Below are 13,819 nucleotides of genomic sequence, written 5' to 3'. Positions count from 1 at the left end.
CAGATAACTGGCTAACAAATCCCATTCCCGACATGGAATGGTAACCGGACGAGAGGCGGTGGTTCGCCGTATGATTAAGCCGTCTTATCGGCTTCTCTCTCCAACGGGATAAATTAGATTAAGAACTCGAATCTTGCTTCAGGATATTGTTTCTATACATGTCATTTTGAGAAAGAGGCATTTAAAAATAGTGCGATGAGATGACGCTTAGTGTGGCGCGACTTGTTCAAAATGAATAAAATTTATAAATGGTATAGCCTCAAAATAAATGTTCAGAGTATGAAATATAAATTAGTACCCTCGAATCCTTCAGCAATCGCTAAGGTCAAGGTGTAATACAGCACAGCATATTAATTTTCATGATGTACATTTACATTGGGTTGAACATGAGAGAAATTTCGAATCGTACCGGTTGATTTTTTATAGTAAACTGGATAGTCCTCATAAGACATTCAGTAACAACCGGAATCGCGACTCCTCAAGACTTGGTCTAGTAACAGGAAATACTCATGTGCTTCATCGTCAGAAAATGTTCGAATAAATATATTTTACCGAATAAAACTCAACATTTTGGGGAAATATGAATTAAATAGTAAGATTTGTTCACGAGATGTCTCTACAGTGCAAATACTTCAAAATTAGATGATGAAAAAATATCAGTAAATTTACCAAAGGTGCCAATCTACCACGCTAAAAAATATGAAAAATACAAACTTCAGTATGTAGCTCATAAATTAAAAAATTGCAAGCTGGGTATCACTTTATGTTTTTTATTTTATCGTCTGTGTTAGGGGTGTGCAACCTTCGATACAAGAGGGTCAGATAGAAAATAACTAGGTGAAACCGCGGGCTGCACCTTCATTTAACATGGACTATCTAGTACAGGGGTCGGCAATCTTTTGTCACTCGCGGGCCAAAACTAAAGGTTGCAAGTCATTGACGGGCCGCACATATTTTAGAAAGTTAAAAACCGAACGGATGGCCGATGAATCACATTTTTTTCACACAGATCAAAGATAAATTTTAAGCAGAGCGCGAAGACTGACCATTTGAATATTTTCTGCTCCATTAATTAAACCATTTACACTTAGCATCAACTTTTCTGCGTTTTGTTGCCATTTGTCTAATTATAATTAAATTATAGGCTCATTAAACAAGTAATTGTGAATTATATACTTGTTCGGTTGTAATATAATTTAGTCTACACGTGTCTCACGATAAATTCTGTTACGTGAAGAATATAATTGTCAAAACAGCTGTTTTCTTACTATACTTTAGCGAAGCGTCACGGGCCGGATTATATTGCTCCGCGGGCCGGATCCGGCCCGCGGCCGTAGGTTGCCGACCCCTGATCTAGTAGTTGTAGGCGCAACAATTTTGGCTATTGATCTTGTGACATGGGTTGTTTCCGCAACTAGCTGTTAAGGCATTGTAAAGTCATAGGCATAGATAATAAATTGCAGATATAGCCAACGCAACGCATAGGGATTGGAATTACTCGCACTATTAAATTAAATTAAAAACTCGTTTCGAGGGCCGCGCGCCATTCAGGATTGGCACTTCTTAGCGGGCCGTACAATTTTCCCTTGAGGCTGCATCGGGCCCGCGGGCTGCGGGTTGCACACCTCTGGTTTATATCGCCAGCATTTCGCTTTTCACTAATGAAAATCGACTCGCGAAAAAATAAACGAGAGAATCTTGTACATCTATGGAACTCGCTTGTATCGAAAATGTTTCAGTCAGTCGACATTATGGGACTTACTTTTAGCATCTCAAAATTGTTGTTTTACGTCTTCGTTGTGTTTATTCTGGAGTGTTATGTAGTTGATCTTTCTTATTCAACTGAGATTATCATACAGCCAAAAGCTGTGATTGTGAAAGATGTGGCCAGTCCTTTTGAATGTATGGATGATGAATTTCAGTGCAAAATTACAGGAAAATGCATCGCGAGAGAGTTGGTAAGTAACATTATTGTAAATTTATTGTTTTAGTTAGCCTCATAAATTTAGACCACCTGTATGACTACCAGCCTGCAAACATGCTTCACATAGCAGTTTTCGTGTAAATTGGCTTAGTTTAGTATTGGTTTAGATTATACTTCCAAGTACGATGCTTTGCCGGGTTGTTTTCTTTTCATACCACCCAATATTTGCACACTATCAAAAATATAATTATCCATCTTTTGTAAACAAAAACATCTGTATATTATATCTATATGTTTGCCTTCATCCATAAATATGACAGTTGTGATATATTATAAGACGTTGATAACTATTTTGATCATTTCTCACAATCAGGGTAATGCAGAAATGACCAAGTTATTAGGCTTAAAGAGAATTAGAATAGGATAACCAATTTAAGCGGTGAAGTTTGTCGAAGACTTGAAGGAGAAATAAACATAATTCGTTAGCGTTTACAGCAAGATATCCAGTCTAAGATATGCTGCACATCGATCGTTCATGAACATTTTTGATCTGAAAATATCAGTTTAAAACGACATCACTTAAAAATACGCTTGCCATCAGTCGTCAACAAAGGGACTGTGGTTGATCTCAATTGACTGTGATAAAAACAAATATCGCTCTATCAAAGAAATAGAAACCACACAATTAAAAATGTATTGATATTTTAAACGAGCCTGTAAGTAACACAATCTATACCTAATATTGTGTTGATATTCCCTGTCGACACCAATGGCCAGTATTATAAAGGTTTAGTTTGCAGTTTTTAATAGTGCTATAGTCACTCCAGACTCAGTTAAACCATTCAATCATCATATTTTCCTTTTGAACTGCTCTAATTTATCCGTGTTTCACCATATTAACGCTCAGCGAACTTTTTTCGGTACTCCCGTATAGTGTATGTACCAGGTTAGGGTAAGGCCATAATTTTATTCCGATTTCCTTATTTTAATTCTATTTGGAGTTCGGGGACTGTCTGTGTTAGCCAAGTGAATATAACTCCTGCCCATAGGTTCAGTCCCTTTACACAACCTGATGTCAAGTAGGCGAACAAAATTAGTTATCGTTATATTGGTACACACACTTCTGAAGCGCCCTTTTTGATACCAGACAAGCGAAACAAACTAAAGATGACATCTTAGAATTCAAGGCGGCGTGAAATGCTAATTACAACATAAAAATTTTTGGCTCCAAGAATTTGCAATTTTTTTTTTGTCAGGTTCGGAATGGGATATTTAACTGTGGGGTGAACGACACGAGCGATGAAGATTATCCTCTGGAAAGATGCCATGCCGACGAATTTCGATGCAGAGTGAACGGGCAATGTATTCACAGAACCCATATAAATAGACTGGTAATATAGATATCACCATTTTAAAAATTTTTGCTATTTTTAGCCAGTGTGTGTATGCGAAAAATAACGTGTGTTGCAGCGTGACATAAACACATTTTAATGATAACAGTCATAAGAAAAATGGTTCGTGAGCCAAACATAAGTTTATTAAAATGTAAAAACTTTGATTTATATTTTAAAACGGTTGGAGATCAAATATCTTAAAGTATACTATAATTTTAATTAGACTATTAGTCTAATATACACTTTGGGCGGACCGTGTCTAATTGCATAACACTATTCTCCTGGGATACCTAATCCACGTAAAATAAGATATTTACGCATTTTCGAAATGTCCCCATCTCTTTGCTTCATCCGCAATTTAAATCCTATTACTATGCGACTTATGGATTTCCTTAGTATCGAAAATTTGCGGTAATTTCATTGTGGTGACTACGTAGTCAACGCCAAATCCTGTTACACAGTCCTTCTGTGTTATAAAAAGGATTAAGTTTTCATGAAGACTGAATGTGCAACGGTTTAATTGCATAATCTTTGGTTCGCGGTTTTCTTTGACAAAAATCACACCGAAGCAACAACTGTGAATGATGATGAAAAAGTTTTCGTCCTTTCATAATAGATTTAAAATATTATTGATAAAATAAATAAAAATAAATTTCAGCTAGGGTTGTGCACCGATGGCAGTGATTCGGGAGGAGTTCAAAATTTACCGTGTAGAAAGGACGCCGAATTCAGGTACGAAATGACATAACCATATTTTATTTGTGTTATTGATTTGTATAGCAATTACATTCTATGTATGCAATATGTCACAACTTGTCACAGAGCGATTATATACCACTTACAATCAAGTATATTGTATGTAAAATAGGTGCCCTCAAGGACGATGCATATCTCGACATTACGTTCGTTCAAGGACTTCAGAATGTCCACGTAGCCACCAAGACGAAGGAGAAGAGTTTGAGTGGCATTGTACAGATAGAGAATTTATGTGCCAAGTAAATGGTCGATGCATACCACGTGAAAAGGTATAAAATATTGATTGAAAAAGCGCTTCCCATTGTCTGTATTCAACAAATATATATACTTAACTAGGTACGTGATCACATGAAGGATTGTTACGACGGAGAAGATGAGAAAGAATCATCGATTTTAAAAGTCTGTGGCAAAAATACAGGAGAATATAGATGTCCTGGAAACGCTCGGCGCTGTATACCTCGACACAAAGTTGGAGACGGAAAAGCGGATTGTAATCGTTTTCGAAACTCCAGCGATGAAATTATTGGGTAATTTGAAAAGCAATACCGTAGATTTCAGACCTAAATATCATAAAACTATTTTTAAATATTTTTTATTCATTTTGTATGCAGAGCAATTGGTTCATGTTCTACATTCGAATTTGCTTGTTTAGCAAGGCAATCCACCAAAAACAAAATAATTACAATTCGATGCATTCCGAGGTCATGGGTTAATGATGGCGTCATTCAATGTCCGGATGGCAGTGACGAAAATGCGAAGAAATTGATATGCCACCCGGAAGAACATTCATGTGATAACGGAAGCAGATGTCTTTCTAATAGAAAGGTTCGATTATGATCTTGAATTCGAAGTTCAGTAATTATGAAGTTTGCACCCGGTTAACCTCAGTTTGTGGACAAATGCATGTGAATTATCTACAACTCAAACTTGATCGACTAGCCAATTACCTCGATGAAAATCGTGTACGCCTGTGTTTAAAATTTAATTTTCCATCTACTCCTCACTGAATAATTCAGTATTTACAACGTCATGATTTTATTTATGAGAGTGAGACTAAATTTTCCGTCTAATTAAATTCTTGGATTCGTCCCAAAATCAGAAAGGTATGACGTTTGATCAAATGGAAGTATCTATATCAGTTTTACAAGAATTACTAATTGAATTTGGAAAATGATATTAATATTATTTGACACATATGCTCGTGGAAATCTCAATTTCGTTCAGTCTGGCTCTTATTAACCACAAATTTTGAAACAGATTAGATATGTATTGACTTTGATACAGAGCCGTATTTAAAATTTGTAGTTGGATATAACACCCATGGAAACATATTCAACTAATTAAACGTTACTCACAACGTGATGAGAGTGTTGGCTTTAGATAAAGTTACATTTAAAAAAAATCAACATCACAATATTTTTGAAGAAAAAAGTTTGCAAACATTTCATTATTATTAACCTATATTTGATGTTCTTAATTTTAAATTCATGATTATGAACTGAATTATTTGTTGAATTTCGAAAACATTTTTAATAAAACGTTTCCGCCAGTATTTTGGAACATAATTGTCCGAAATGTTTACCTGGGATAACTTTCGGGGGAAACAATATTTATTTTCGAGACGGGATCCAGAGTCTTGGGGACGTGTTATTTACGAAGAGTAAAATAATCGAATGGTGTTAAAAAAGTCTAACCATGAGTGCAAGTGTTGCGGAAGAAAATAAATTACGAACAGTTAACATTTTCTCATGAACATCAAACATATCAATAGGTTTGTGATGGCGTGGTCGATTGCCAAGACTGTTCAGACGAAGCGAATACGTCTCTCTGTCCTGGAGAAATCACCGGGAAGTATTTTGTCTGCCCAGACAGTTTGGAGCTAGGAGATAAATTTTTAAGGTGAGGCCAAAGAACAATTCATTCATTTCAAATAGTAAAACGTTCTCTTTCGTTTAATTCAACCACAGTCTCATTGGCAAACTTAAATTCCCCATGTTTTTTTCTTCTTTCTTGCTGACTCTATAAAACTTAACTATTTTTTTGTGATTTGTTTATTGTGACACAGTAACACCTAGGTATTTTACCGAACATTTCAATAGTGCCAGCGTCATTTTTGGCTCCGCTAATTCAGTTTATTCCCCTGGTATGTACCTTCTGGTCAAGTATAATTAAGTTTACGTTTACGAATTCTGATTCATTGTTTAACTTCAAAATAAAATGCCTCCCACCCGCAGAAATGAAACAAATTTGTTTTTTATTCACTATATTAGAAATAACAAAAATGTATCGCAAATTACTATTATTATTGAAATAAAATATATTGCGTTGAAGCCAAGATATTTCCGGATGCAATTTTACGAAATTTTCACGGAATGTAGCACAAAAATCAATTCTTGTTAAATATCTAACGCTCGCCCTGCCTCTATCTTTAATGGATATTGAGTGTTATTGCAGGAATGGTGTCGTTTCGTCTCATTGCATTCTTCGATCGTATTTTTGCGATGGAAAAATTGACTGTGCCGATGGAAGCGACGAAGAAAATTCGGGTTCAGGAATGAAATGTCGTGTTCACCGTAACAAGAAGGGTTTGTAAACCAATATTGATATATTTTATAATTATGTTTCGTCTGGATCTTTCATAAATATTCATGAATCTTGATCAAATTAATTGTCTGGTTTTTAATACTGATTTACATAAAAATATTCAATACTGTATGTCGATGCACCCTCATATTAAATCAAATTTGTTACCGAGTATTCAGAAAATACCAAACATAATGTTTACAAAAATATTTGTCGCTTTTATGAACCTGAAATAAGTATATTATACTACAATTTTATTACACAACGTATATATATATGTTTCACTGTTTATCAAACTAAATTCAATCCAGCGCACAAGTCATAGACATTAAAAAAAAGGTTATCAAATTAAGTGCATTTTGGATTGTTGTGGGTTCTATTCCATCACGAAATTTAGTAAATCATATATAATAATAACAGGATCATTCGGTGAAGTTTGCTCTATTCCCCGAAGTCTACTTGACGACGGCGTTGTCGACTGTGCTGATGGATCGGATGAAAGCACTATTATATCGGTCGCCGATAAAAGGGTCACATGTCTTGGTTTTGGCGGGAACCCGGAAAAGAATTCGGATGGAACGATCTTTCAACGCCAAGTTTGTGATGGGGTTTTTGACTGTCCCGATCTGACAGACGAATGTTTGTGCGGAAAAAGAATGTTTAATAATCAAGTTGGACTGGATATATGCATGAACATATGTTTCGATGTTTTCGAAGATAAATTTCGAACAAAACGCATGCCCATTTTAAAAAATGCTACAACTTCCGATCCATGTCTACTTTGCAAACCAGGCTTTATGGTTTGCCTGAACAAAAATTCGGAAAATTCAGTAAATAATAAGGATTATAAATGCATAAACACAAGTCAAATATGTGATGGAGTAAAGGATTGCGAGGATGGACGTGACGAATGGTATTGTGCTTCTATAAACATAGCCGTAAATGGAGTAGCAAATCAGAGTGGTAACAAATCGATGACATGTCCACACGAATACTTTTGGAAAAGGTTTGGTTAATATTAATACAATGAATTCAAAAATTTTTATATTTAAATAATAACTCATTGGTGATTGGTGTAAGTCGGATTGAATCTTAATCATGAAAATTAGAAAGCAAAATTTTTATCTATCAAACACCTGTAATATCGCCACGCTAATAACAGAATTGCGTAAGTCATTTTTATCGTTTTTGAGCGAAATATAAAAGAAGTTCCGGTAAAAATTGGGATTATTAGTAAGTTATTGCCCGTGTTCAAATTTTTTAGTAGTAACCGGATTATGATTTAATTCAATTCTATGCATCCTACCAAAACTCAGATTTTCCCAAATATTAAATACAATGAATAAAAAGACATCATTGAAAAAGGCCATGGTCTATACTCTTCTATGCAGAGTGCAAATTATAATTTCTAAGCGCTCAACTAAACTCTGTAAGGCTTCGTCGATCTTCATTAGACTCAGTGACATCACAATTCTGATATGTAAAACTATAACAATTCATTATAAGGTTTAACAATTACAACGTTTATTCTCATTATTACGCGTTTCGACATCCATCGGATAAAGTCCGAGTTGACAACCTGACGCGCAGCAATTCTTAAATAACTATTGGATGAAAAAGTCGCCCAAAAGTAATTACGCAATTTGGTCATGAGTGTGACGATATGATAATTTTCTGCAAAGTGGGTTTACTTGTATTTAGAAGTGGTTAATTGGGCATATGATAACCGAATAAAAATATCTGAACTGGACGATCCCAGATATAACGAATTTGATTTAAAAGCTGTGTAAAAGTTATTAATAATTAATTTAATAACAGTGAACCTAATTTTTGTACCTTAGCATGGATTCAAAGTTATTATTTTATTGTGTTCAGTTCAGTCATGATACATGAAAAAATATAGAACGGTTTATTTTTTAACAACATTTGTGTTTATGCACAATTCATTAAAATTTCCCATGGTACAGAAACTAGCATATCAACTTTTATCCCAAGGGACCGCCAATAATAAACTTAGTTCGAACATCCAATTAAGATGTCGCGATCGAAAATTAGTCATCAGTCAATCATATTAAAGTAGATGACATATTTCTCGACCTTACTGTTTACGAGTAAAACATACTTTCGATTTATTCGGTTTACACGTATTTATTTCCCAAGGTATCCTAAGGAACTGGAATCTATTGGGAATATATGTGACGGAGTACCGGAATGCCTTGGCCTTGCTGACGAATGTGACTTGTCAACAGATTATAACGAAATTGATGGGTTTGCCAAAGACAATGGCTGTGGTAATCGAAGACCTTCCTATTGCAAATTAGCTGGTGAAATATGGTAGGTTAAACATAGTATTATTTGCTATAAAATATATAAATCAGAATTGCATAATTTCCCAAATGGTGTTAATGGTTGTATATTGGTACCAATTAAATTATTGATGAATATATGTTTGAAATCAAAAGCACACTGTCTTGACCACTTTATAAGTACACAACTCAGTACACATGGATGTTTTCTCGAGTATAGAGCTCCTTGTTTACTTCCGTAGAATTGGCTAATTAGCAACAAGCATTACGTGACGTAACGATAGAAAGTAGGCAGTCGCTCAGACAATTTTGTCACAGACAGATTTTCAGGCATGGTTCTAAACATTATCTCGGTTTTGGTTGTGTTTAAAAATGAATAACATAACTCAATGATCACGTCGTCTTTCTATAAGTTTAAGTTTGTTTGTATTAATCAATAATGGAACAGAAAGAGCTGCAATTGACTAGGCTAAACTTTTCTACCGAAACTTTTAAATGACAGAGATGGTTAAATATTTTAAATATAAATGTTACTTTTGAACATATAAACCAATTTGTAAGCGCCAACTCGCGAAACCACTTTCAAAACAAGCATAATAAAATAATGTGCAATGGTAAAGTATAGGAAGAATGTTTCTGGAGCGAAAGGGGAAACAGCCATTAGATTATGATATTGAGATCATAATATTAAACATTTATTGTTATCTAGGTGTATAAAGGGAGCTGTCCCTTTAATGCCTGCCCAACTGTGTGATGGTATTCCCCAATGTGATGAAGGAATCGACGAAAAGTATTGCGAAGACACCAGATTCTCATGCGATGTTATTTCCACATTGTCTGCATTGAAACTAAATGTAAGAGTTGTCGTGAAATTAAGATTCTTAAAAATCAGATTTAGTAAACAATTAATTGCCTTTTTAATTTAAGATTTCTACACCCGACATTGCGACTAGGATCAGTATAGAAAAAAGTAAAGTGTGTGATGGATTTGCAGATTGCGTAGATGCAGTCGATGAGTTGAATTGTCCGGGACATTTTTATTGTAGGAATGCTGAGAGTCCATTCTACGTTGAAATGTAAGATGTTATTTTATTCTTTAATCTACCTTCAGGTAAAGTAACCTAAACTGTGTAAAACTAATTGCTAAAACTAATGCTTTTTTAACAAATAATTTGGTTTATGTTATGAAACTTGAGTGATAACATTAATAAAGCTCGCCATGGATCTCAACGATTATTAGATTTGTAACATTGAATATTTGAGTTAATTAATTAATACATGGTAATTTCTAGTAATAATCTATGGCTAATAGATTATTGGATAACTCACAAAATCTATGCGCTACCAACCGCCAATAACAGAAACTTCGAAAATCTCCACTATTTTAAATCATTATAACCTTGAATGTCGCTGCTCGATAACCAGTTTTGGTTCCCCGCGACTTCCCTTCCTCAGTGAAACTAAATATATTTTTTTCGTAATTTGAGTGCGATTTGATTTTTTCACTGGCTGGAAAAAAAATTCCACTTGACTCCAATTGCAAATATCTATCCTATAAAAATTTGTTGCACGAATTTGTTTGAGAATTTACAGTGGAAAATTTTTGACATTAAAACTCATGACAGAAAATCAATCAAATAAATGCTTATTAAGTTTTTTCATGAGTAAATCTATGAAATATTTTTCGAAATTTCAGAGCTCAGGTACAAGATGGCGTACGAGATTGTACCGACGGCAGTGACGAATGCCCTGATCCAACGACGTTTAAAAATGACCCGATAAGCTCCCAAACACAACTAATTTCGAATGGTTTTATTCGTCTGTGGCTCTACTTCATTGCTATTCCGGCTGTTTGTGGAAATTTTGTCATCATTCTCACCAAAACAGCAAAGATTTTAAAAACATCGCGATTATCACGGAAATTATCTGACGTTGAAGGCTTTGGGAGAAGAATTGCAATCATTTTTGGCAGACTAAGTATGAAATATTAATACTTAGAGTAAACTAATTACAAAGTAAAATGCCTCAAAATAATATGTTTTTAGTATCAACGGCGCAGGACCGGAAGAAGACTGTGGCTAATGCCAGTGCTTTGGCAAAATGCAACGATGTTCTTGTACTGAATTTAGCATTTGCTGATATTTTAACAGGGTTTTATTTGGTGAGTTTTGTTCTTTAGTTTTGATTCGAAAGAATAAAGAGTATATCCATGACAATCGCGTTATTCATCCCTGCCACCTCGCGGTGTTGCCAACCTTCCTACTGTAAGAACCTCTTATTTTAACTTTCTCTTCTTTTGATGATAATATATATGAAATTTATTGTTAATTAGGTTTCGCTATCTCAGGCATAAAAGTGCGCGAAATTTGGGTAAATATTTGAGGGTGAAATCTAAAACATAATACAATTCTTAACAGATTGCATTGATTACGAAAATGAATAAATATGCCGGAGATTACTGTACTTGGGATTTGATATGGAGGAGCAGCAACCAATGTGAAAACATCGGAACTTTGGTCGTAATTTCAGTGCAAACTTCGGTATTTGAAACGTGTAACTGTTTCCTAAATAAGCGCTCTATGAAGAGCAGTTCATGTTCAAATAACCAAACAGTGTGTAACTCTTTATCACAAAGCCACAAGTAACTACAAATAACTTTTACATTGGGCAACAATTTGACATGTATATATATATACACATTACACAGTATATAAGTTCCCAAGATACAATTAAATAAAAACAATGTGGGCATTGTCTCAGTCTCTCCTAATTTCATGCCGAAATGCACATAACGTGATAGCTTGAAACGCAACCCTTTTTTTTCAGGTTTTTATTATGACAACACTGACGTCGTACCGACTTTATGCTGTAATTAAACCAATGAAGGCTGGGAGTATAAAACCAATTAAAGCGTTATGTTGTGTTTTATGTTCGTGGATTTTATCTGTGGCAATAGCAGTTATCCCTCGAATGGATACTTTCAGATCTTACTTTGTCACCTCTATATGGTTTTCCCACCCTGCTGAAAGTTCGCACTTTTTGCATTTGTCATACCAAGAGATGACGAAAGCCAACGTTATTGATTTTCTCAGCAAAGCATGTGTGCTCACCGATTCCAGGCAACAGAACATAACACGAGAGGTATATGTATGATCTCAAGATTTAAAAAAATATAGCCTCTCTACACAGTATTTTATGGACCATAAGGGTTATAGAGCGCACCGTCAATAAATTGTTTAGATTTGGGTTTATTCGATGTATAAGGCGCAACGGGTACTGGTTTCGATTGTAGGCAATACAGCCTAAAACACTATCTGATACATACATTAAGCGCACCGGCTTATAAGGCACAAGGTCATTTTTTGAGAAAAAAAGGGGGGATTTAAAGCGCGCCTTATGGTCCGTAAAACACGGTATATATATTCATTTTTATGCATGACTTATTGGGTAATTTCGTTTAAAGCTTTGCAGCAGCACAAAAGTTGACAATTGGGAATCGCTCAGCCAAGCTGTGATAACTTTTCTGCCAGGTGTGAAATCGATGCGTGACTTTGGATACTACAGTGCGCATGGTGTTTGCCTACCAGCATTATTCTCAAGAAACTCCAACATAAAGAGCACAATTGGAGATATATATTCCATTTTTATTCTAACTCTAAACTTCGTTGCAAGCATGTACATTATATGCGCTTATCTGGTTGTTGCACTGCGGACTAGAAGGCGCCAAAAGCGAATGATGAAATCGTCAAACCGCACCCAGAGTGAACACAACGACGGTACCTCTTTCCTAAATTCCCGAACTGTGAATAAAAATGCCGGATCGTTTGCTCAGAGAAAAATAGGCTCACGCGCCAACCATACCAAAGATAACACCACGAGAATGAACAAGAAAATTGCTAGACTTGTCCTTACAAACTGTATGTGCTGGATACCAATTTCTATAATTGGTTATATCGCACAGTTTAGCGCTAGTTTGCCCACATGGGTGTACTCTTTCGTGGCTGTAATTTTGTTACCCATAAACAGTGCGACCAATCCAATCATATATTCAGAAATCATAAACAACAGCATGTTTAAACTCTGGCGACATTTGACAATGCACTTCGGACGTAAAACGAAGAATGATACTATGTTTAACTTGTCGCAGCTTCCCCGAGGTGGATGTGAATCAGGAAACTTCGCACAAACTGGTGAACACGCCAAGCTCACGCCTCAGCTATCTAATACTGACAAACCCGACACGGAAAAACAACAAGTGAAACACAGATCCAGTGACAATGGATCAAAGTTCGTGGTCCGACTAAGCAAAATTGGATTGTTTTTGACTGTTAAGTCGGAATCAGCAAGTAGTTCTTCCAATGAAAAGCGATGTGCAGCAGAGGAAGATTTGTACAGGTGCGAATCCCCATCAATGAGAACGGCGAACACATATATCGCGCCTGTGACTCCAGAAATTATTAGAGACCTAGATTCATTAGCGGAATCCCCATTAACCCCAGGCGACAAATCCAAAGATAAAAATATTGCCGTTCAGAATTAGGCTTTGTTTCATCTACAACAGGGGTCGGGAACCTTTTTGGTCAAGAGAGCCATAAAATATACATATTCTCAATTGCATTTCCGTGCGAGCCATATAACATTTCTTCAATTAATCAGACCTGAAATGTTTACTCGAAAGTCAACACATACAATGTCAATATACATTTAATGTGATTTCTGATGCTGCATGTAGTCGCTGCGGGCCTTGAACGGTTGCTCACTTGCAGCCCAAGTTGAAATCTACGATACTCATCACCCTTTTTCGTTTAGGCCAGTGATTCCCAAAGTGGGCGATATCGCCCCCCGGTGGGCGAAAA

At 35.6% G+C, this 13,819-nt stretch overlaps 2 protein-coding genes across 3 annotated transcripts in view; one reads left to right on the top strand and one right to left on the bottom strand.

The window, feature by feature from the left end:
* Positions 1–13,819, bottom strand: part of LOC120334197 (cullin-4B-like) — a 33,463-nt gene that overhangs the window by 12,841 nt on the left and 6,803 nt on the right. The window lies entirely within an intron of this gene.
* LOC120333763 (uncharacterized) lies at positions 1,748–13,792 on the top strand. Of its 2 annotated transcripts, none has more exons than XM_039401122.2 (17): positions 1,748–1,958; positions 3,181–3,315; positions 3,977–4,050; positions 4,187–4,343; positions 4,411–4,601; positions 4,686–4,899; positions 5,846–5,973; positions 6,529–6,659; positions 7,078–7,663; positions 8,818–8,991; positions 9,673–9,817; positions 9,891–10,039; positions 10,660–10,940; positions 11,009–11,124; positions 11,381–11,503; positions 11,790–12,104; positions 12,427–13,792. In XM_039401122.2, exons 1-17 carry the CDS (start codon positions 1,752–1,754, stop codon positions 13,501–13,503), a joined length of 4,203 nt encoding a protein of 1,400 aa, XP_039257056.2. In that variant the 5' UTR covers positions 1,748–1,751; the 3' UTR covers positions 13,504–13,792. The 2 variants fall into 2 exon arrangements, with proteins under 2 accessions (XP_039257056.2, XP_077976624.1); XM_078120498.1 differs by having other exon boundaries at positions 12,494–12,624.

This window comes from Styela clava, chromosome 15 (assembly GCF_964204865.1).
Source record: "Styela clava chromosome 15, kaStyClav1.hap1.2, whole genome shotgun sequence".
Lineage (NCBI taxonomy): Eukaryota > Metazoa > Chordata > Ascidiacea > Stolidobranchia > Styelidae > Styela > Styela clava.
This window is presented reverse-complemented; position numbering and strand designations above follow the sequence as displayed.